At 38.1% G+C, this 23,223-nt stretch overlaps 1 protein-coding gene across 4 annotated transcripts in view; it reads left to right on the top strand.

Moving 5' to 3' along the window:
- The window catches only part of RMDN2 (regulator of microtubule dynamics 2), a 115,832-nt gene that overhangs the window by 21,323 nt on the left and 71,286 nt on the right, over positions 1-23,223 (top strand). For all 4 annotated transcript variants that reach the window (XM_072856586.1, XM_072856585.1, XM_072856584.1 and 1 more), the window contains exons 6-10: positions 3,801-3,876; positions 5,580-5,657; positions 13,608-13,706; positions 15,456-15,509; positions 15,598-15,678. In XM_072856586.1, the coding sequence (XP_072712687.1) occupies positions 3,801-3,876; positions 5,580-5,657; positions 13,608-13,706; positions 15,456-15,509; positions 15,598-15,678 (388 nt within the window). The remainder of the gene's footprint in view (positions 1-3,800; positions 3,877-5,579; positions 5,658-13,607; positions 13,707-15,455; positions 15,510-15,597; positions 15,679-23,223) is intronic.

Genomic DNA, 23,223 nt, shown 5'->3' with positions numbered 1-23,223 from the left:
TTCACTGGGCCTCTCTTGTGTTACCCACACATTAGCCTTTACTCATACTACCTTACATGTGAAATGTGTCTCAGGTAAGGAGGAGGGAGTGAAAAATAGGTATGAAACAGACAAATTAAATTCTTTGGTATTAGCAAATACCACAAACTCTCCTCCTGTTCACGAAGTCATACCAATTACAGTTAAGAAAAACTTTCATGTTGATACTAGGCTGCTAAAAGGGGGACCTAGACTGCTAAATATAAGCCCTGTACCCACACATTTCCAAAGTCTACATGAAATAAAAGGTTTTTTTGGAGTTGGGATACATGGAAGGGGATATAGAAGAGGGAGGAACAAGCCTGGGAAGATGCATGTTATTTCTGATTTTGGTCCTGTGAAATTTATTGGGGAAAAGGTAAAACTTGCTGTATTTGAGTGTCCTAATGTGGCCTAATCTTGATTTGAGACTTTAAATCTTTTCTGTAAGTCCATCTCATACGGGATAAGCTGTGGTTGCCAGACTCTAAGTGTTAGTAGCATCTCTGCATTTTTGGTATTAAAATTCAAGTTGCTTGTGAACATGCTTGATAAAACTCACTGGATCAACTTGCTGTTCTTCCTTTTGCAGCAGGTAAGGTATGCCCCTTACAGTTTTATCTTGTCAGAGTACATATAGAAATTCTGCAACACCAGAAGGGAAAAGGTTAATTCATCTCAATCTGGAGCCCTCTATGTGAGGGCCACGTAGGTGCTTGGCATCCATCTGGCAGCTACGGTTTCTTGTGAGTCTGAGTTTCAGTGACATTGTTTGTAGCAAAGGGACATGGTGCTGACTTATTACTGAGTTAGTTTGATTGTGTTTGTGCTTAGAAAAGGCGTATTAATTGTGGATAATTAATCTCTATGCTTCTACGCTGCTTTCAGTAACTTTTCTTCCACCTGGAAATAATATTTTTTTTATGTTAACAGAAATACTGTGTCTGTCTCAATGAGGTTACGATCGTTATGTTTATTTAGATGAACATGTCTGTGGCTGGTTTTTTACATTATCCAGGAGTAGCATTAGCTGAGCAGTTAGGTCACTTCCTTGTAGCGCTTAGTTGGTACGATTTTCTCTTTGTTTTTCTCTGTGAAGATACTGTCAGTGGTATTTTAATGTTCAAAGGGTGTAAGGCAGGTGGTGGTTGCGAGGAAAACCAGTATCACTTGCTGTAATAAAAGCTATGTACGCTTTCCCCATTTCATGGGATATTTGCACATTATTGTGTGATTATTTTTTTTTTTAAATTTATTTCCCCTCCGTAGTTTTATCATCGCGCACAAGGTGACGATGTAAAAAACCAGTGAGGGGCGCAGGCCGTGAGGCTGCCTGCTGTGTCCGAGTGTCACCACCAGATGGGGCAGGTGACAACGGAGAGGGAAGGCCGAGGGCCCGCGGGGAGCCCGGCTCTGGCTCCGCCGCACCCGCGCTCCTGCCTCGGGCTGCTGCCTGTGCCGGCGGCTGGGCCCTAAGCTTGGAAAGGTGGTTTCGGGACTGAACGGCAAGAACCAGATGGAAGCATTTCTACTTGGTTCCTTCCTCGTTTTCTCTCATCGTTTTCTTAATATTGCCCTTTGGAGCGGTGAAAATAAAGTTTGCTTTGTTTTTTAAACTCTTTGAAAATTATTTAAAACGCCTAAAAATTCTTTTCTGGGGAAAAAAGAAACCCAACCCAACTTTTTTTAGAAATGAAATGAATATCTGAAATGCCATAGAACTCCAAAAATTAAATAATTTATTTATGCCAGTTGCCTGCCTAGCCAAGTTGAAAAGCATAAAATAGGAAAAAACCCCCACTAATACATGAAAGACATCCTTATTTTTTCCTTGAAAAAATAAAATGTATTTAGAGTTAGTAGGTTCGCTTGTTTTTCATTCATTGAAAATTTGACTGGGATTTCCCTCCCCAGAGATTTTAGCTGTAAGTAGAAATTTTTCTTTGAACTGGTTTAAACTAAGGCCTTCTTTCTTGTCACGCACAGACAGGGAAATACTGCAAGATGCTGGATTAGCTTGTTCGCTTTTCATTGTTTTCTTTTGTAGCAGCAATCCGTTTAGCTATGGTATGCTGAGTTTATCTGATTAGCACTTAATGAGCGAAGGGAATAGGGGAAACGTTGCCCGAGTTTCTTAAGCCTAATGAAGTTTTCAGTACTTTCCCCCTCTTTCTAAATACCTGAACTTTCCTGACCCCCACCCCTTGCTTTTTCCCTCAATTGCAACTCGTTCCCATATGAAATGCGCTCCCCCTGCAGCTTTAACTGTCAGAGGTAGTGGTGCCTTTAGCCGGATTTTGTTCAGTGCACATTGGTCACAACACGCTGCCTGCTCAACGGTGTTTGACAGTCTGTCTGGAGCTCTTACCAGTGCGACTGCTGTTGTTATGCTGACTCGCATGCCTTACCTGGGAACACTTACTGACTAAAAATGCAGTAACCTGTAGCATGAGTATTTCTAACTTAAACACATTAGGTGTAACCGAAAGCAGTATAATTATTTAGTTATGTTAGCAGTGACATTTTAATGAGGATTCACTGGAGCTTGAATAATTACATTATATAAAGAAATTCAAGAAAGCTGAGGTTTAGTAATGCTTAAAAACTGTGTGCGCCGTACAGATTGTGGTTCTGTTACCATAATTAACTCTATAAGTTTCTTGCATAACTCTCATGTTTTCCTCTGGACTTCAACTTGATTTCCCTCTTTTAGGATTAATTTTTGTTTTAATTGGATATTGCATCATAAAATTTTTAATACAAAAGTAAAATTCTGAAAAATTTAAAGAAATCATCTGTATTAGTTTATGCTGCTTAAATATATCTTTGGTGGTTCTGTTAGTTTCATACAGAAATGCAAAGTTGTCTTAATACCAATGAAAATAGGTCCAAGGAAAGTACAATTCACATCTGTGCAAGAGATTCCTTACGCATAGTAGGTTCTATAGCTGTTGAAGTAATAAGGAAAAAGCAATAGAAGTTTAGGTGGAGTGTCAATAAGACAGTAGTGTTACTTAGGAAATCTGAACCTTTATTGGTAGGGACCACTGAAAATATTTTCAGTTATACCTGCTTAACAACACAAACTTTTAATAGAAGTGATTTCACATTTCTTTTATCACTGTCAGTGTCCCAAATTTATAATAATAATAGTAATAATAATAATCTTAGCAATAGGCAGTTAGTAATAGCAGTAATGATCCTGTTAGAGCAGAATGTGTGTGTAAGTTTTTAAATAATTTAAAAGATATTAAAAGAATGCTAGAAGTGCAGGAGTGCAGCAAGGTGCTTGAGAAGGGTAGAAGACAACTCTGAACGATTTTTGAGGTGTGCACAGCTTCCTGCTGAGCATGCCCCAAGGATTTGCCTTCCCGGGTGAGGTACCGTGGCTGATGGTGTTCACATTCCCAGTGTGTTGCAATGCAGAGTGCAATGTGTCCAGTTAAACTGCTGTTAATGCTGGAGCCAATCTGGATGTGTTGCACTCTGAACTAAATGGTAGAAATTTTGGAGGAGAAATCCCTGTTTTTTCACTTCACTGACAGCCCAAACAGTGTCATTTAAATTTCTTGTTTCCATTATTGGTTTGGTTTGGTTTGGTTTGGGTTTTTTTGTCTGCTCCTGAATACGTACAGCTCATGCCAAACTTCTATCCAGCCATCAAGATGGAAGACAAACAGGTGTTAATCTGTGAATTAGGTATTGAAATATTTTGTAATTTGATCAAAGGTTTATTTAAATCACAAAAAGTATGTGTGTGTGTTTTTCTTTTCCCCTCTCAGGTTTGCAATTATGTGTGGCTATATGTCTCAGTTTGAAAGTGTACAAAACAAAATCAGGAATGGTTATCTCTTTAAGGTATGTTTTTGTAGGGTTTTGGGGGGTTTTTTAAGCTATTCCTTTAAATTCTTTCCTTATATAGTGTCAAAGACAGATTTTTCCAACGGTCATTCAACTTCACAGGTCTATTTTGGTGCCAATGTTAAGTGAAAAAGTTATTTTTATGTATGCAAGCAGTTTATATACTTACAAAATATAAGAATTGAGGTAGGATTCTGGGAACAGCATTAAGATTTCTGTTTTATTTTGTAGTCAAAGGCAGGGGGGGAGGGAGTAACAATTCTGCTTAGAAAATAAAAATGTATGAAATATTAAGTGATGAACTAACACAGTTCTGCAATCATCCTCCATGCCACCCTTAACAAGTGGTATTTGTTTTAACACTGTCCTTTCAAAGGTAATTGTGTTTTTTAGAGTTAGCAGTTTGTGTTACATGTGCTACTCTCCCCCTCCTTGTCCTCGACATTGCTTAGGTGCTTTCCATCCCTTGCCCTCTGAGTTGGTGTCCCCCCTTTCTGGGTGTCAGTGGGAGGTAGTAGATGTGTTCCACTTCTCGGGAAATGCCCAGGATGCTCCCTATCACATCATGTCCATGTTAAGGCTTGAAGTGTCACAGAGCTTTCCTATGAGAGAGCATTAATTACATCCGAGCTGTGCCAAGCGAGCTAAGCCCTGAGCACTGGGACAAGCTGGGAACGACGGGACGATGACAAATAACACAAATGCTGCAGTTGTTTAAGGAGGGAGTTTAAAAAGACCCTGAAGTGTTAGCAGTAGCCTTTTCAAGGAGGTTTTCCTCTTCAGAAGTAATTACTGAACTCTGTGTGAATCATTTGGAAATGTTAAGGATTTGGAAAAATAATAGCATGAAAACATAGCTCCTATCTGAATAGTTTGTGGACAAAATGATAGAATAATAGGCTCTTAGATCTGTATAACTCAGATATTTTAATGACTGGCTTAATTAGAAAAGCAGAGATATCGGGGGGGGGAGGGGGAGAAACCTTAGAAGTGAAATCTGGTTTGAGAGGCAAATGGTAGTTAGGGGCGAAATAACATATTTCTTTTTTCTTCAAACTCAGGTTGAGCAACAAGAGCTTTCTTTAGTAACTTAAAGAGAGAAATAAAGATACTCATGACCTGTAATGAAAATGGTTTTGGAAGAACCTCATTAGATACTTTCTAGGTTTTATGGTTTCACTATAAACAGAACCATTTTATTGTCTGAATTTCACATTATAGTAACAATTTGTTGTGTCATGTACCATTTCATTGGGGCAGTCACATTCCAAAGTGGAAGAGACTATGCTTCAGTGATGGGTGCTGGCATGTAAGATCTATCAAAGAGAGTGGTTGCTTTCTCACTGATTTGGTATGTGACAGTTTCCTAATAGTAACTGTAAATAAAATGAATTTAATTGAAGTTGTTGCCTTTTTAAGACAAAAGTTCTTGAGTTCTTTGATTGAACTTTAGAGCTGCTTAAACATGTTCTAAATACAGCATGCCTTTTTGCATTGCGTGCAAAGTTGCTAAATAATTTTTTTTGTGGTTTCCCTCCATGAGGAAGAGGTTCGCTAGTTAAAATATTTTTAGGTTGTTAGAAAAGAATTACAGCAGAAGAGAATTTCTGAACTTGTTTAAGATTTGCAGCAAACTTCTTAGAATGTAAACACACTTGCCAAACAAACATCTAAAGTGACACTGATTTTCTTTCTAATAGGAGCACCTAGACAAAGCAATTGAACTTAAGCCTCAAGATCCTTTTTTATATTACCTAAATGGAAGATGGTGCTATTCAGTAAGTTGGTTTTTTATCTAACATATGAATTGAGTATACTGAAAAATGATAATGCATTTGAAATGAAATAGTGGGACTTAAGACAAAGTAGGTTTTTATTGAAGTAGGTGTTTTGAGCTAAATGAAGCAGTGCATTTACATTTCCTGAATTAACTTCCACATGTGTGATGTTAACTGCTGACCATTTCTGTCATGTACATTAAGCAAGCTGTGCTTGTATGTCCCTCATTGTTGTGTTCAGGTTTCTTATCTGAATGTATGAATGAAAAGTAACTGATATTTGGAAGGGAGGAAGGGTGACCTCTGGTACTGCAAGCCTTGATTTCAGTTCTTTATTCTGCCACAAACTTTCTGCATGACCTTGGGCTGGTAACACAGCCTTTTGGTAACTTTACTCTCCATCCATAACTGAAGTTAAAGGCACTTACATGCTGTGGGAGCAAGACTACCATACCGGCTTGGTAAATTCCAGGAGAGTGTCACAACAAAGATGCAGGCATAAAAATCTATAATTCACCAAAAAGTTTTGCAAGAGATACAATTTGTGTTATGCCAACATAACAGGTGCTTTTAAATATTGTGTTAATGACATAGTGATAGTACTCATATATGAAAAATAAAAATAATTGTTTTACAAGTTTAGCTGTTGATATATTTTTTTTAGGAAAATAGTGCTTTTTTTTTAGAAAAAATGGTGTAATATGAGAGTTGTCTTATTCTTAAGTGCACATCTTTGATGGCTCAGATGGCTATCCTTATTGCTTCATCTTTAGTGCTGTGAGTGTCTTTCATCAGAAGAAAATGTTCATGCATAGTCTATACTGTAAAAGATCACTGGGGAGGCTTCTGAGAATAATAACTGCTAATGTGCAGTGAATTCCAGCCCTGCCTTTTTCCTCCAGCTGTTCCAGTGCTACTCACTATGACGTGCCTGCAAACTGGGAAGAAGGAGTTGCTGTGATACATTACAACTTTGACTTTGTCTTTATGTGCGACAAGACTTAATGCAAAGTAATCTTTCAGCAGTTTTTTCAGGTCATATATTTAACTTTTAAAGAGCTTTCAGCAACTGCATTTTTTCTCAGTTGATCTGAATAAGGAATGACAGCAACATTTTCAAAGAGCTTTTCATTTTGGTTTTCATCACACTGTATTCTTGATTATCAGCATTAGCTATGCAAAAGTGAGTTGCTGAAGATTGTCCTATTGTATGCTTGCTGTCCTGCCTTTGAAGAGCATCTCTCTCACCAGTGATTCCTTAAACTGTTTTATACCGTACTGTGCCTGACAGCTGACTGCAGCATCCATTTATGTCAAACACTCCCAGATGTTTTTCATGGCTTATTTCTCACTTGAGTTATTGCTTTTGGAAACTTTACATGTAATCTCAGTATACCTCACTTTGTTCTTATTGCACTGGTTTTTTACTCTTGTTTCATTTTAGTGACAATCACCACTTCCTGACTAATACATGTGGTTTGTTGCGCTGTATCGTTACAAACTCATGTTCCACACTTGCAGCATCTATGCAGGGCTTCCTTACTGAACGTTAAAGCCACAGATTAGCATTTGCTTTAGGATATGACCTGACCTGCATTTTATTAAGTGAAACAATCCACCTAAACAGATGTAGCCACTGAAATACTTAAGGATTGATTCCTTTTTTTCTTCTTTTTTTTTTAAGTTCTTGCCTTCTGTGACTGTCTTGATGGCCATGACAAAACAGTAACCTGAAACACTTAGATTTTCATAGTACAAATAAATGTGAGTACAGGAGTGAATAACATTTTGTTTTAACTTCTGGGGCTGTCAGCTCTTAAAAACTTTCTGTCAGTTGCACACTTTCAGTAGCACGATGAGGCCATCATTTGGGAACGCTAGTTTTGAGGCTCTGCTATGGCAAGTAAGATCTTAATCCTAGCCCAGTGAAGTTGGTAATACCCTCCTTAGTTTTAGCAGACTGTATGAGTAGGTTTCTGTGCTGATCCACTAATACAGGTTTTGGCCATGCATGTGATGTAGATAGTCTTAGAAGCTTGTGGAAGATGTGGCAAATTCCTTGGTCCTATTCTGCAGACTGTGGTGTTTCATGCTGTGGTAATGATCCCGAAAGTAGACTGTTGGCTGTGGCATTGGTTCCAAATACGTCTTCAGGGTAGGGATCATGATAGGGTGCTTGAAAAATACATTTATCACTACTTCTCTATACTGGTACCTGTAGCTAGAGTGATAATGCTCCTCTTGGACCTTCTGTTTTTTTCTATTTAGTCTAGCTGAGGTTGAGGCTAGGAAGGCTGTGTTGTCCAATGTGAGGAAAGTAAAGAAGAAAAAGGGATGACTGAGGAAAGAAGGTTAGTTTTTATATTTAGGCTAGCTGACTGTGGGGTCCAGTTAGGACTGGCCGCAATATTTGTTCTTTCACAAGCATGGCTTCCAGGGCCATTATTGTCTGGTTTTAGTCACATATTCTTCTACTGAAGCAGTGTAGCTAAAAAAGATAACTAGCGTTTGATACTTTCTAGGCTTTGATAACATTTTTGGGAAATGTGATGTACTTAAGTCTTCCTAGTATAGTCAGACGCTTCCCATTCACTCCCCATTTAATGTTGGGGGATCTTATTACTATCTTCTAGTGCTGTTTTTTCAGCTGACACACTGAAAAAAATAGGTATAGCATAAGAGACTGCAAAAGGGGATGCTTCGAGTGTTGTGAATCTGGGCTCTGGTTCATTTTCACAAATTAAAATCAGTTGAACAGACTTTTAAGTAAAAAGTATAGTGGAGGCAAATGGAGAAGATTTATTGAAGGCTGAAATCTATATCCAGAGGCTGCATGCTGTACTTGTAAAGCTATTTGATTTGTGGAGTTTTGCCAGAATTTGACTCTGACTGCCATTTCTCACCTTCTTCAGTGTAACACAGTCCTTTACGAAGAGCAGTGGTATGGCAATGCCAAGTTTCTTACTCAGCAGTTATTCTCGCTGGGCCAGATCTGAAGCTGATGCAAAGTGTCATAGCACCTTCCAGCAGGAGGGATGAGCTGGATTTTCACTGCCTTGCAACAGTGGGGGTTTGTCTTTGATGGAGAGCCAGTGACAGTTGTGTGCCACCTTGTCTAAAAACCAATTTTTGTTGTTTCTTATTTCTCTTACCATGATAAAGCCAGTAGAGCTATTCAAAAGAGGAAGATTATGTTCTGATGGGTGTGTCATCTCAGCTTTGTTAGAAAATTACTTCTGGTATCAAAATCAGGTAGGCAAGATTTTCACCAATCATTTCATAGATGTCATGATGGGCAAAATTTTGCCTGGGAGACCTGCTGTGTGTACAAGAAGGCATGTATAGGTCTAATGTTTTTTGGTTTGTTTTGCACAGGTGACAAGGGAAAAAAAAAACTATTTACTTATGCATTGAGCAAACATAATTGAACACCACTAGTAATGGATAACTGCAGAACCCTACCAAATGTTATTTTAATATTCCTTTTTCCAGAGCTGATATGAACTTCTACATAGTGGTAATTTTTTCCAGAATAGCTTTAGTGATAATGTTAGGAAAAGATGATTACCATATAATTGTAATGAAGATACTTTAAAATATCTAGTAAGCAAAGCAAACCAGTGTTTAGTATGTAAAAGAGATGTTACTATTCCAAAGAAAAACAACTGCAGCAAAATAATTTTAATTTAAAATGTCCTTGGTGGCGGATGAAACTCTTTATTCTCAGCCTTCTGTGATGAAAACAGGCTTTGTTAAGTATCTATCTTTTAGAGAAGGTTTAATGTTTTAAATATAAGCTTGGATTAGTTAATATGATTTAAAATAAGTACAGTGTTTAGAGCCTTTCAAGTTTCAGCTTTGTTTTTGTTAAAGGAAAATGGAAACTACTTTGCTCTTCAGATCAGCAAGAAATATTTATTGGAAGTCAATTGATCTGTGGTGCATGGCGTATAGGAATTAGTTTTCTTTCCTTAGAGTTTTGGGTGCAATTATCAGATAATCCTTTATAATTGTGTGTTTGTGGGGTTTTTTTAGTGTTTTAATGTTTAGAATAGCTTTTAAAACAGGGTATGTATCTAGTTAAGACTTATGGCTACTTGCCATTACAGGACTGACACAGAACAGTTAGTGTATACTTGTGAAACTGAATCGGAGCCTCTGGTAAATGCTAGTGGGGTGTTAAAAATTAGATCTCTTGGGATTTTCTTTTTGGAGGTTACATGCCATGTGTTGGATTCTTCTCTGGTGTATCCCAGTATCTGTTTCGGTTACATCAGGGAACAAATTGACCCAGTTCCTTTGTCTGTGTGCTCTGTAAGTCTGCTCCCCTTACTGGAAAGTGAAAAGCCCAGGGAATTCAAGTTGGATAAATGCCTAAGTGCCTGTGCAGAGTGTCCTGGTTCCTCAGCTGGCAAGAAAGAGAATATTTGTGTTGGAAGCCAGTATTTTAAAACTGCTGTCCAGTTACTTAATCTCTTCCAGAAGTCAAAACACTGCAAAATTATTTAATACAATTTTACATTAATATATTGTAATAAAAAAGAAAAAGAAACTCTCGGGGGATATTTAAGAAGGTGCCATTAATATTTTACTGAAGCTGGATCAATGGGATGATTTTCCTTTATGGAAGACAGTTGTGTGATCTGTCTTCAGTGAGCTATTAGCATGGAAACATCGGAGGAGGATATCCTTTAGGGCTGCAAGTCAATCCTGACTGAATTTTTCAATTCAAGTGGGTTAGTTTCCTTGGTACCAACATCCTGGAATTTGAAAAGAGCTGTCAATGGGCAGGGTTTGCCTCTCATCAAAAACAAACAAAACAAAACCAAAAAACCTGAACTCCAGCCAGTGTTTTAGTTCATATGTGATTTTTGCTGATCCTAGGCTAAGGAAGAGAAAGGGATGTTAGGAAATATCTTTTCCCAGTATTTAGGGGAGAACCACACGACATAAGATTTATTCTAATAAAGTTACTTCGAATTAAAAGCTGTGCTTGTGTGTGTTTAGCGGAAGGCTATAATTTCCTGTTCATCGTTATTGCTCCAGGACACAATTTTGTGTCTTGCATAAAACAGGTCTTTTCCATGTGTCCCATCTCAGTCATAGGGGATGCAGACTGACTCAGGTGGGGCGTGGTTAAGCTGTTGTGATGGGATTCACCTCCCTGTCTTTAGCCATCCACAAGGTATAATTGTCTATGCTCCTTTTGTAGTTGAAGGAAAGAAAGAAGAGAAAGAGAGGAGTGTTCATCCCAGACTAATGTAGGTGAAGAGGAATTGCCTAATGGAAATGCCGCTCTCTCTATTGACCATGCAAGGAACCTGGACAACTCGCATAAACTAGGCACTTCATTTATGGATGGCTAGAGTTAGCTGCAATTAATTCATCAAGCCAGTGGCATATAAGTCTGGCTGCTCAAAACATTACAGAACTCTCAGACTATCTTTGTAATAGTCACAAAGTATAAGGCTGGAGCCAATGCGCATTAAAGAAAACTCACTATTGTGCATACATGCATTTCACTTTTAAACATTGTTTCAGGTTGGTGGGATTTGTAATATAAAAATGGCCAAGAGCATATACGTTTGGGCTTTTTTTGAGTTTGAATAGTGCAAAGCAGCACCCAAGCCAGACAAAATAAGGACTAAAACCTCAGCAAATCAGTTCTGATTAAATCTTGTAAGAAAATAAAACAACTGCCAGGAAGAACTTGGTTTTCAATAGATAATTATAACTTCACATGGAAAACCTGCAATTTTGTTTCCTCACTACTGCATAACAGCAGACATGTGTGTGGTAATTGTATCTGTGCGGTGTATGTGTATCTCCAGGGTGTTGTGTGGTCTTGCAAAGAACAGTGTAAGCATATACATTCCCATTTTTTTTCCCCCTCTCTTCCTCCCTCTGTAAGCTACCTCTATCTTGATGTAATGGACCTAGAAATATAGAAAACCTCTTCCTCTTCCAAAAGAATAGAGAACACTGCAGCAGTAGATTGGTGTGAAGAAAACAATACTTTTGCAAAAATCCTTTTAATATCGCTCACAGAAGATGTCTCAGAAACTATAGAGCAGCTAGAGAAATTAAGTGTGTGAGGGAATTATATACATACCTACAATTTGAAGTTTTAACCAGCATGCTGCAGTTTGTAACACAGTGTGAAAGCACTACAGTGCAGAGAGGGGAAACATCTTGTTGCTTCAATTATAAAAACTCTGGGATTGCTGGACAGCTTTTGTAAAAAATACTTTATTCCCTTAGAAGACTCTTCAAGAGTGGGATATGCAAGAGAGAGAGAGTGAAAAAAAGCTTTATTTTCTTAATATTGTTTCTCTCTGGAATATAATTTTTAGTGGTTTTTGTGTGAAAGACTTACTGACGGCATTTAACAAATAAGGCATTGGACGCTGCCAAACAACCAGCAAGACTTGACCAGGATGCCTTCTTTCTCCAAGCAATGTTGCTCTTATGTAGCTAGAGTCATTGGGGCTAGACGAGAAAACATGGTCCTACGCGTTTTGCTGTTGCGTGCTGGCCTGTATTTGTACTCTTTGCAATGGTATTTTTAGGGCAGTTTGCAACAAGAAATACATAGAGCTTGATGTCTGTTCAAAAGAGAAGCATTCTGGTTGGTGGCTGTGGATAGTTATGTGTGGGTGGATTCTTATATTTTACCATAATTAACTGACATTACTGGATAGTTGCTGGATTTAGCTGGAGAAGGTGGGGGGAGCAGCAACAGCCCTGAAGAGACTGGGAAGCCAGGGAATGAGGCGGGAATAATCTAAAGCTATCCAAAACCATTTTAATTTTTACAACAGTAGGACAGACTTCAGTTCAAGGCTCAACTCTGTTACTTGAATTGCAGCTCCCTCTGAAAAAGAGATGTCCCTATGTGACTCATATTTCACCTCCAGGTCTCTGATGAGAGGCTCTCTTTCTTTGCATGTGTGTATCCCTTCTCTGTGTTGCCTCTGCATAGATCAGGCCAGAAATTGCTAGGAAAACACAGAACCTCGTTTTTTACCATTTTTAAACTCAGCTGTACTCTGTGACAGGAGCCATCAGTGCTGTGATTCAAGTACTGATGTGAAGGAATAAAGTTCTGACTTTTCCTTACAGATGTAGTAGAAGTATCCAAAGGAGGGTGGCTTCTCTTCTCCATTTAAACAGGCTCCAGTCTCACATTGCATTTCTCAGCAGCTCCAGCCTTCGTTAGAGATGTGAAGTGTGTTTCGCCAGGTTAGGTGATGGAGCCAAATACCTTATGGCAGCAACCAGAGCAGTTTCTGTCAGGTGTCAGTAGGGGAAGAAGTCATGTACATTGTGTGGCAATATGACAGTTCCCTAAAGTCCTTTTATAGCAGCCCATCTTCCTGAAATGAGAAGAGGTCTTTGGCAAGTGTTATTTGTCAGATTTGAAGAGGAAAAAATGAAGCCTATTTCTTAACAGTGGTTGTCATCAGCTTCTGTGTAATAAATGAACTTCTTTTACAAGCGCCAAAAGCACTCACATTCTGACTGTAGCAACAGCTTTTCATAATGTTGAAAAGTAGTCAAGTACATGGACTATCATGCTAAGCTGTCTGTCTCATGAAAACCTTAACAGGTTTAAAGCACTATTTCTAGCCTTAGGTTTTAAAAAATGGCAAGGTCTTATGAAACCTAAACTGTACTTTAAGCTTTGTACATTGGAATAATCTCATATCAATGATGTTGGTGTTTTGTCGTGTATTTCTTAATGTGTACATTTTCCTGTTAACAGAACCTAAAATCTAAAACACTATGCTTTGAGCTGGCAAATCAACAGTATAAAACATTCCTTTACAGGTTCTTTTGCAAAATACATTGTATAAGTAGTAGAGTGGCACAGGACAGTATTTACTCCAAAACTGAGAAGCAACCCTAAAGACTTTTGTTTGTTTTTTTTTTTTTTTTTAATTCTTATAGGTAGCTCAGTTGTCTTGGATTGAAAAGAAAGTAGCTGCTGCTCTCTTTGGGACTCCACCAACTTCAACAGTAGAAGAAGCATTGCAGAATTTCCTTAAGGTAAGCCCTAGCCAAGGGTTTTCCTGTGTAACTGTTTACCAGCTGCTATATGTGACTGTTGTCAAGATGTCTGCTCAACACATTATGTTCAGTAGCTATAAATCCAGGGCTCTCCTAAATACCACAGAGGTCTCTACTAAAATATTTTTTCTTTTCTATTTTAAAATTAGTTTGGAGATGAGTGGCTAGCACCTTTCTTCTCTTTCTTTAGTTTTAGGGAATTCTTCAATGACTTGCCACGGTTAGTAGTTACTGGATTTAATGTGAGACGGATATAGATTAGTTATATATGCCATTGAAACAAATTAACCATAGCGATAAGTGATGATTTTTCTGTTTCTGCAGGAGGGTTAAAATAGGCAAGGAAAACTTTGACATTGTGACACTTCTTTTTTTCTGATCTGAAAACACTTTCTCTTTTTTCTGATTTTTCTCATTGAATGTCACTAGAAGCCTTTCTTGTTTGTGGAGATGAAATTACCTTTGTAGTGAAGTAGAAAACAAAGCTCTGTCATATAGGTTCATGTTCCTGGGCATTCTACTTGAATGCACAGTTATGAGAAAACACCACATGAATAAAATAAACCTGTCTTTCAGTGTCTTTTATATGAATCATTTCTACTTCTGGAGCTGAAAAATACAAGTTTTTCACATGACTGAATTCAAAGCATAAAATTCCATCATTACAATTACTTTCAGTCAGTTTCTCAAAGGAATTGAACAAGCATATTTTCTTCACTATCAAAAGTGCTTGTTTTCCATGTTCTTAGTCTATTTAAAGATGGAATGATCTCCTGAATTTTGGACAATACAATACGTTACCATCTTCCCAGTTTAAGAGATTTTATCTTTAAGGTCAAACTCTAAAGGTGGTAGAAATAATTTGAAATGTTCACTTTAGCTTCAGGGTACTTTGTGGTGGGCTGCAGAGTAACTGTGGTTTTAAGTAATCTTCTGCAACAAAAATTAAATTACTGTCTAAAAGACAACAGTTGTCTGATAATACACAGTTGTAGTGAAAGCAGCATTATTTTGATCCAAGGATTACAGCTATGATAAATTCCACTGATGTAGTTTTTCTCTCCCAAAAGCTGTTTGTTGATTAAAGCTGCTTCTTGGTTACTAGATAATTGGTAAGGTTTTTACTCATCTTTCAAGCTTCTACATCCTTGGTGTGTTTTAAAATGAAGACAATCTTGAATTGTTTTAATGATCTGAACTTTTCAGAAGACAGTAATGTGAAAAGAAAGTTGAACCCAGAGCTAGAAGATAGGGGTCTGTGAAAGAAAAATAATTATAAAGTTGATGAATACAGTTCATTGCCCATTACATGAAGTGTGAATGGTTGGTTGCTTCTTTATTTCTTTGACGAAGAAATAAATATTAATAATGTAGGGAGAGCAGTGTCTTCCAACCCACTGTGTAAGTGAATGAATCCAATAGATATTCTATAGAATGATCCAATATCTTTACGAAGCACTTAGAGAGTGAGGAGAGAAAGAAATACAGAACATTTTTATGTGTTCAATATCAGCACCTCATGTGCCTGGTTTGGGTTTTGGGTTTTCTTGTTTTCTTGATTTTTTTTTTTTTTTTTTAAGTGCTAAACAGATTGTGGTGCACACAGTAGGGATGATTCAGTCTGATGTTTGAGGAAGCTTAGTGCATTACTAAAAATGCTATGCAGACCACATAAATCTCATCACACAAGTTTTATGTCTATTTTCTTTCCTGTTTTTTATTATTTAGGCAGAAGAAATGCGTCCCGGATATTCCAAATACAATTATGTGTATTTGGCAAAGGTAACCAAGTTCTTTTAAAAATAATGATTTGTAGGCTCTGGTATTCTTACAGTGGTCTGATTGGAAACAAAATGTTTTTTCTTCTCAGTGCTATAAAGATCTTGGCCAGAAAAACAATGCACTGAAGTACTGTGATTCTGCACTGTCAATTCTCTCAGTTACTAATGAGGTGGGTATTGAGAGTGATAACTTGTTCTCTTGTGACCGCTGTCTTGTCTTTGGCACCCATTATTGCGCTGTCAGTAATAACATAATGTTTCACTTTTTCCTCTGAACACAGAACCTTCCTTTATCCTCCACTCTAGGTTGGCTCATTACAGTTGTCTGTATCAACAGCTTTAAAAAAATCTTTGGGGAACTATCAGGGTCTTGTCTGTGTCAGAGGCTGTCAGAAATTGAATTGCACTCTTTGTAATTCAACCCATTTCATTAGACGATCTTAAGCATAAGCAGTTGAGTGTGTCACTCTAGCTGTGCTGAAATTTTGCCCCAGACCTACTTTTTCTCAGTTGAAAGCACTCTGGATTTTTGTCCCACAGTCTCTATTTCTGCTCCTGAAAGCCTCTGGTTTGTGATTCTTGTCAAGGCCTCCAGGGCAGCGTGTTAGCTATAGCAGAGGTAGATGAGTTATTCAAGATTGCCTGTTTTCAACCACAGTGCAGTTAAAGAGGGACAGTTCTTCCAGTTACATCTACTGGAACATAGTTTATTCTAAGAGATTATTAGCTTCCTTTTTAGGCCCTTTAGAGTATTTTTAGTATGTGGACACAAAATTTCTACAGATATTTGAGAGATTGTAAGTGATTTAATTTCTCAAATATAAACCAAGTCATGGCAAGAAGGTTCACCCTGTCTGATCTTGTGTAGAAGCAAGTTCCATAATTACTGACCTATGACTGGAAACATCTTACCATCCTGGAGTGTGACAATTTCAAACCTGAGCTTTGTCAGCCTAAGGGACCCCCTTTGAGCACAGCAGATGTGTTAGGGAGAGAGAGAGGGGATTCCAGAGGCAAATTGGCCCTATCCCATTTAATTCTTTGAAGTTAAGGAAAAAGACCATTAAATAGCTCTGTAACTTGATTGACAATAAATGCTGTGTGTGGAGCACTAACATGTTTATGTCAAGTGTTCCTGCTGGGAAGAAAGACCACTGCATGCCTCACCAGCAGCTGCTCCTGGGTGGCCTTTATTTTTGGCCCAAGTTATAGTATGTACCAATCATAAATTAAGCAATCATTGCTTAAGTTCAGTGTTTCTTTAAATATGTATTGATACAGATATGGCATTAATAATCTTTTAACTCCGCTTTATTCTTTACTTACTGTTGAAATGTATCTTCAGCTTGCCTATTACAGAACATAGGAAAGACTACTATAAATTATGCATTATTTGTTACCTTACATTTTTGCACAAAAAGTAGGACCAATGATGTAAGGGAGAGAGCATACAACTGAAACTGCTTTAACTCAGCCTGTTTTGTATGTATCTGCACTGACTGTGCTGGTGAATTTTTTGTTTTTCCTGTATTCAACTTACTACAGGCCAGGTAATCTTGCAATGAACTCTGAAGCCATCTGGTAAAATGGCAAGCAAACATATCTCACAGAAACTTCTGGTGGGCAGAAGACTGCCTGTGTTTAGTAAACTGGAAGTCATTCAACATATTCATAAAGACTCCTTGAAAAAGTATAGAGGTAGCATAGATTGGGATTCTTCTTTGATTACAATAGCTGGACAAAATTTTGGTGACCAATAGTAGTTGCTGAGGCTCCCCCTACACTCGGTGGAGAGACATAGATGCACCCAGGTGCCTCATCTTGCTTCTCTCTGTCCCCTGATGGCAGAGAGAGAGACTAGATGCGAAGATATGTGCAAGATGTGTACCTGAGACACCTGACTCCTAGGCTGTGCAATTAATGAGAGGTGAATCCTGCCTCTAAAGTCCAGTGTCACCAGTCTAAACGTGAGCCGGAGTTCAGTGTGTCCTAGGCCACCTGGCGGGGCTTAGTCCCTGGTAAAAGGAATGCCCCATTGCTTTTCTGAAGTACAGGCAGACCTCAGCGAACACTGAGGTGAGAGCAGGAAATTGGGAGCAATCGGGGGGTGGGTGGGTTGTGTGTGTGTATTGTGGCAAGCAGGGTGGTGATGAGAGTAAGAATGATGGTTTGTGAACAGAAGAAGGAGTGGCAAATGGGCCCCAAAAATCTTTGTCCACCTGAAGAGGACAAGATGATTTGTCCTCTTCTGTTTTGACTAATTCTATAGATATCACAGATTTGTCTGCTTTGTCTTGTTTACTTGTGATGTCTTTTAAGTTTAGAAAAAAAAGTCCAGGAAAATATGTCATTGGGGCAATAGTGTGTAACTCAATTTAAAAAAAAAAAAAAAAAGCAGTCAGCACAAGGTAAAGCCAAGTGCATGCTGAAAGGAATTACTATAAAATGGAGATCTGGAACACAAACTCTGCTGATGCTAACTGTTACCTCAAGTCCCATCTGAATTAGAATATTACGTGTTGTTTTGGTTATTATGTTAGAGAAAGATTGTTACTGATTTTTGGGGGAAACATGTTGGAACTGAAGTGCTTCAGGGCTTGGAGCTGTATGTAGGAATAACATTTAGTCAGGTTAGTTTAAGGGAGGGAAGAGACTGTAATAAGACTAAAGAGACATTGGGGAGACAGTAATAAACAGATGCTGATAAAGTTCCTGAATTGACTACAGCCCTGTAAAAGATGGGGTTCATGGTCTGAAATACAAAACACAGGTCAGCAGCAGTCTGAGGATTTTTTTCAGTTTGCCACAGCAGAGGATCTCAAGGTTGTCAGCAGTGTGGTGTGTTGTCACTGTCATGCGAAACTCATCATTCCCAAGTGTAATCATAGCTTCTCATGTGAGTTTTCTCTCTTTCTTCAAGCAGGGGAATTCCTTTATTGTTTTTAAATGTTGGCTTCTACTGAGAAACATGTATATGTATAAAGGCATAAAATCAGGAGCAGACTGAGAGACAAAGTTGCTGGAAAGGTGCCACATTGAGGAAATGTATAGTATTTCATGATACAAATCATCCTGCAGCATAAGTATGAAAAATAATAGTAGCCAATGGTTTACTTTTTATTGCTTCTGAGCATCCACAGTTTCCAGTGACTTCAGTGGGAACCAGAGGTGCTTGGCATCACTAAAATAGCCCATAGCGCATTTTAATCCTCAGGTCAAATTCTCAGCTGGCCTAACTCAGGACACTTCTTCAATACTTTGTCTAGGATTCATTTCATGTAACATTTCAAGTTAAGTGAGATGATTTTTGTCTTGAATGTTGTATCACATCCAAATATCCCTTCTGTGCATCTGTTCTACCATCCCTTCTGTGCATCTGTTCTACCACTTACAGAATATGTTTTTAATTCAAGGGGTAGAGGGGCTTCCAGACAGAGGTAATGCTTGTTAAAGAAAAAAAAAATAGCCAAATGGCCAGTTTCAAGCCTATAATGAACCTTAAAAAGGATACCAAAGAAATCATCAAAGAAGAGACAACTTCTGATTGAATGACTCCTTTAAGTCCTAATACCAGTTTTTAAAAACTGTTTGGCACATTTTTAGCTGATCAGTCTATGGATTTTTGTATTTTAAAAGGAAATACAGGAGATTTGGTGCAAATTACATCTGGAAAACGAAACTGATGTTACAGTACTACTTTAGAGACTTTTCTCTTTATCCTCTCTACTCTAAACAAAAACCTCCAATGAATCATACGGTCCTTCCTTCGCCATAAATACTGTCATACTGTAGAGTGGTACTTCACTGCTGGAGGTGCACAGGACATTAAATTGTCCTGCTTTTCTCTGGTTGCTGTCCAGGTGGATAACCTCAGGGTCCTGGGAAACACTCACCCCTTCAGTAAAAGAGATCTTCATATTCAGGGCTGCTGTGAGTTATTGTAAAGCGCATAACAGCTGCTCTGTTTATCTAGTAGATGTTGCATTACCCTTACTGAGATTCATTACTTTGTAGTGCTCTCAAAGCCTTGGTGAGTGTGACTACATGAAGGGCTGTTGAAACCAGATGTGGCGGACTACTGTGATGGAAAAAAAGGACTTTTTTAAATTTGGGGAGAAAAATGTAATTTAAATTTGAAAACATGAGCATTCATCTTGCATATAGAAAGACAAAATGAGTGGGGGGGGGGGTGTGCTTGATTAAACACATAGTACTTTGCACGTAAGGGGAATTACACACTAATTTCTTGTTTATAACAAAGACTGTTGAGTATTTTCAAGGCTGGAACTTGTAGAAAATTAAAGTCTCAATGTAGGATTATAAAGTATAATAGTAAAGAAATTATTTTTTTCTTGTATCTGGAGATAAGCACAGGTGTGAGAGTGAACTCTGTGCTTGTAGGACCAGTAAGCTCACCACAAAGGGATTAACAGCCAAGCAGAGAAAGAGATTAAAATTTCAAGGTTCTGGTCTCTATGATATTTTTTGAAAATGAATCTAAAAAGCAGCAGTTATATTACAAAAAATGTAGTCTTGGAAGAGCCGAAGACAGCAAAGCAGGAAGAATGCAAAGCAAATCTATTTGCACTCAGAGTTGCTGAAAGTCTTATGTAAAATGCAAATAAAAACTTCCTGAAGCTGAGAATGTATTTTACAAAATTATTGGTCATTTAAAAAAAATAAAAATCTTAATTTCAAAAACACTCCCTCCTTTCCAGCAATTACAAATGAAGGCAATTCAGAGTTGAAATTAACAAGTGAGAGAGATTTAGATATTACAGAAATTGATCATGACGGCGTTCACTTCTTACAGGTGTAGAATGGCAGGAAGCAGAGACTTGTTAAAGACTCTGCCTTTGGCCTCAGTGACATTTGAAACTCTAGAAAAGCCCATGTGGAGGAGGAGGTAAATGTAATAATGGTCAGGAACAGTGGCTGAATGTTTACATAAGAATGCAGCTCCTGAGGAGAAATCATGCCTGTAAGACTTCCTTACATTTTTTTTACATCACCAGAATTGATCGCTCTGGTCATTAATTTACATTTTTAATATTGTCTGTAAAGAAAAGAGTGGGAGTTACAGAGCGATGGAAGAGAGGGCAGAGTATAAACTTCAGTACCCATCAGTTGTTCCTGTTACAACAGTCCATTTGTATATCTTGAATTTTCCAAAACAGATTTTCCAAGAAATGCCTACTCCACCCACCATAGATTGGTCATATGTTGCAGACTTTGCTGTGATATTTCCAACAAATCTCACTGAAGCTGCTGTGGTAATCTGTCCTTCTAAGTAAGATCTTGAGGAGAAAAAGGCAATTTACTTTTGCTTTTAAAGTGAAGGGTACAAATTATGACTTGTTTGTGAAAAAACTACCCATCGAATCGATGTGAATAATTTGGGTTAACCTTCTAAAAAATGTTTTTGTTTTCTCATCAAGCAGAACATTTTCTTTTCTCAACATCATCAGCTCAATACAAAATGTCATTGTTTTCTGAGGGTATTTGTTCCTTTAGATTTTATGCACATTTGTTCTCCAAATGCCAAGCAAAAGTCCATGGTGTTTTAATTACAAAATAATGGAAGTATTCAGATTTGTGTTCATTCTGAATAATGCTGTTTGTGGAGTTGAACAAGAATTTCCTACTAGCTACCGCCAACCCAAAATTAAAGTATCTTTTGAATATACATTAAAAAACTGTTCCTTGATTAGTGATTCTGTTTACGCTGAATAGGAGTGCTTCAAGCTCAGGGAGTGGGCCTTTTAAAAACTCGTTATAAAGAGAACAGATTTCAGCAAAATGCTGGTTAAAATGAGACATTTGTGAAAGAGCTGCTAAAAGAATTTGAGACCTCCTATATTTTACATTATCTGTCTTAGTGATCAGACTGATTTGCTGTCTGCATGTTTTTGAAGTTCTTGCCAAAAGGGTTGTTTGCATTGTCTGCTTATTCTTTCCCCCTCTCCAAAAACAATTCCAAAAAATGATGAAGATATTTTTTGTAGTGTAGTAGTTTAATACATAAGGATAAAGTCTATCCTGGTAAATACTGAGTTGCTTATATTTATGATTAAATTGACTAGTTTATCACAAAGTATTCATTTCAACATCCTATCAAAGGTAACACAGTTTTAGCGTAGTTCTTAGTGTGGCAAGACTGATCAACGGGTGATTCCTCGAAGCATGGAGTGTATCTCCTCTGCTGGCATGCTGATGATGCAGGGGGAGAGTGGGAGAAGGATTCACAGAGGTAGTGGTGCACCGCAAGTTCAAGAAGTTTGCAACTGGTTTCCTATTTTTATGGAGTGACTGGGCGAAGTCAAGCTTCCAGGAGTTTGAAATACACTGTCTCAGAGTCAATATACAGGGTGAAGTAGAGCCTCAACAGGTATCTTTCTGAAGGGTCTGTAACTGCGTATGATTGTGTTTGAGCCGTTTCAGTGATGACTGCACAGAAAGAAGGGCTGTAGGTCCCACTGTGGTGGGCACAGTAGCTGGACAGAAAGAGGGGAATGTCTTGGACACCAAAAGCTCCACGTCGTGTACAATACTAAAAGGAAACCAGAATACAGGTGAAACTTAGTCTTTTAAGTTAGAAAAGAACTAGCAGATAAAAATTTTACATGACTATTAATTATTCTAAATTGAATTCTGTCGTTTTGTAATTTTTCAACAGCAGTCCTCGAACTAGGTGAACTAGGTTCACTCACAGTCTTCTGGGTGTGAAAGGGTGTGTTTCCCTCTACTTGAAGTATAATCAGAAAATGTGGAATTATTGTCAGCTATGTATTTTAAAGCTGTGCTTGCCTTGATCCTAAAAGCCTTGAGAAGTCAGGGTTCATCCCCAGAGGAAGATACTAAAAATATGAAAGAACATAAAATGCCCTAACTTGCAACATACAGCAGTCATGTAGAAGGTTGCAAGTGGATGATTGCATTGGTTTATTGAAATATCTAAGGGGAAAAACAGTATTATGCAATTGTATGCAAATTAACACCTACTACAGTCACACCATCTGTGAGAGTCTATCACGAAACTGAGAATGGATAGCATATAGCTTTTTATGATTTATACTGTCCACAAGAGCTATTACTCTCTAATTAACAATCCTCATGCATGTTTGGGAGTCTCTTCTGTTACAGTCCAGGGATTTCTCCTGGAGCTGCGAAGGAATGATACAGCTGTACCCAAAAGCAGGGGTGGCTCTGAGCACCTCATTGCTGTTACTGCATATCAGAGTACAGCTTTGGACCACCCTTGCAGCCCAGCTCATTTAATATACCATGCAGCCCCGCTGACTTCAATGAAACCCTACAGGATGCATGTCAGCTTGGGATTTGGCAGTGGTTGCACACAATTATGTTATAGTTGGCTGGGGTAACCATTTTGGCTGTGGTCATGGGGTTGTGTCATTCTCTGTTGGCAGCTGGGACTTTGTCAACAAGTGCACACGTGCAGTGCCTGGGTTGAATGTCTTTAGTGCATAAAGAAATAATTAGCAGAGATGGAAGGTAAAATCATTATCTTTCTGTCTCTGCTTTAATTGCCATTTAATTTTTACATGCACATTTATATGTGTATGTCTGTGTGTATATATATTTATCAGTAAATTTTTTCAGGAGAAATTAACTGTCAAAATGTGGACTACCTCCAGTTAAGCCAACATTCCCTTTTCCCCACCAGCTCTCTCTTCCATCTTGCTCTTGTTTTCAAC

The sequence above is a fragment of the Ciconia boyciana genome, chromosome 3 (assembly GCF_034638445.1).
Source record: "Ciconia boyciana chromosome 3, ASM3463844v1, whole genome shotgun sequence".
NCBI lineage: Eukaryota > Metazoa > Chordata > Aves > Ciconiiformes > Ciconiidae > Ciconia > Ciconia boyciana.
Note: the sequence above shows the minus strand (reverse complement) of the source record. Positions and strands in the feature narration are given on the sequence as shown.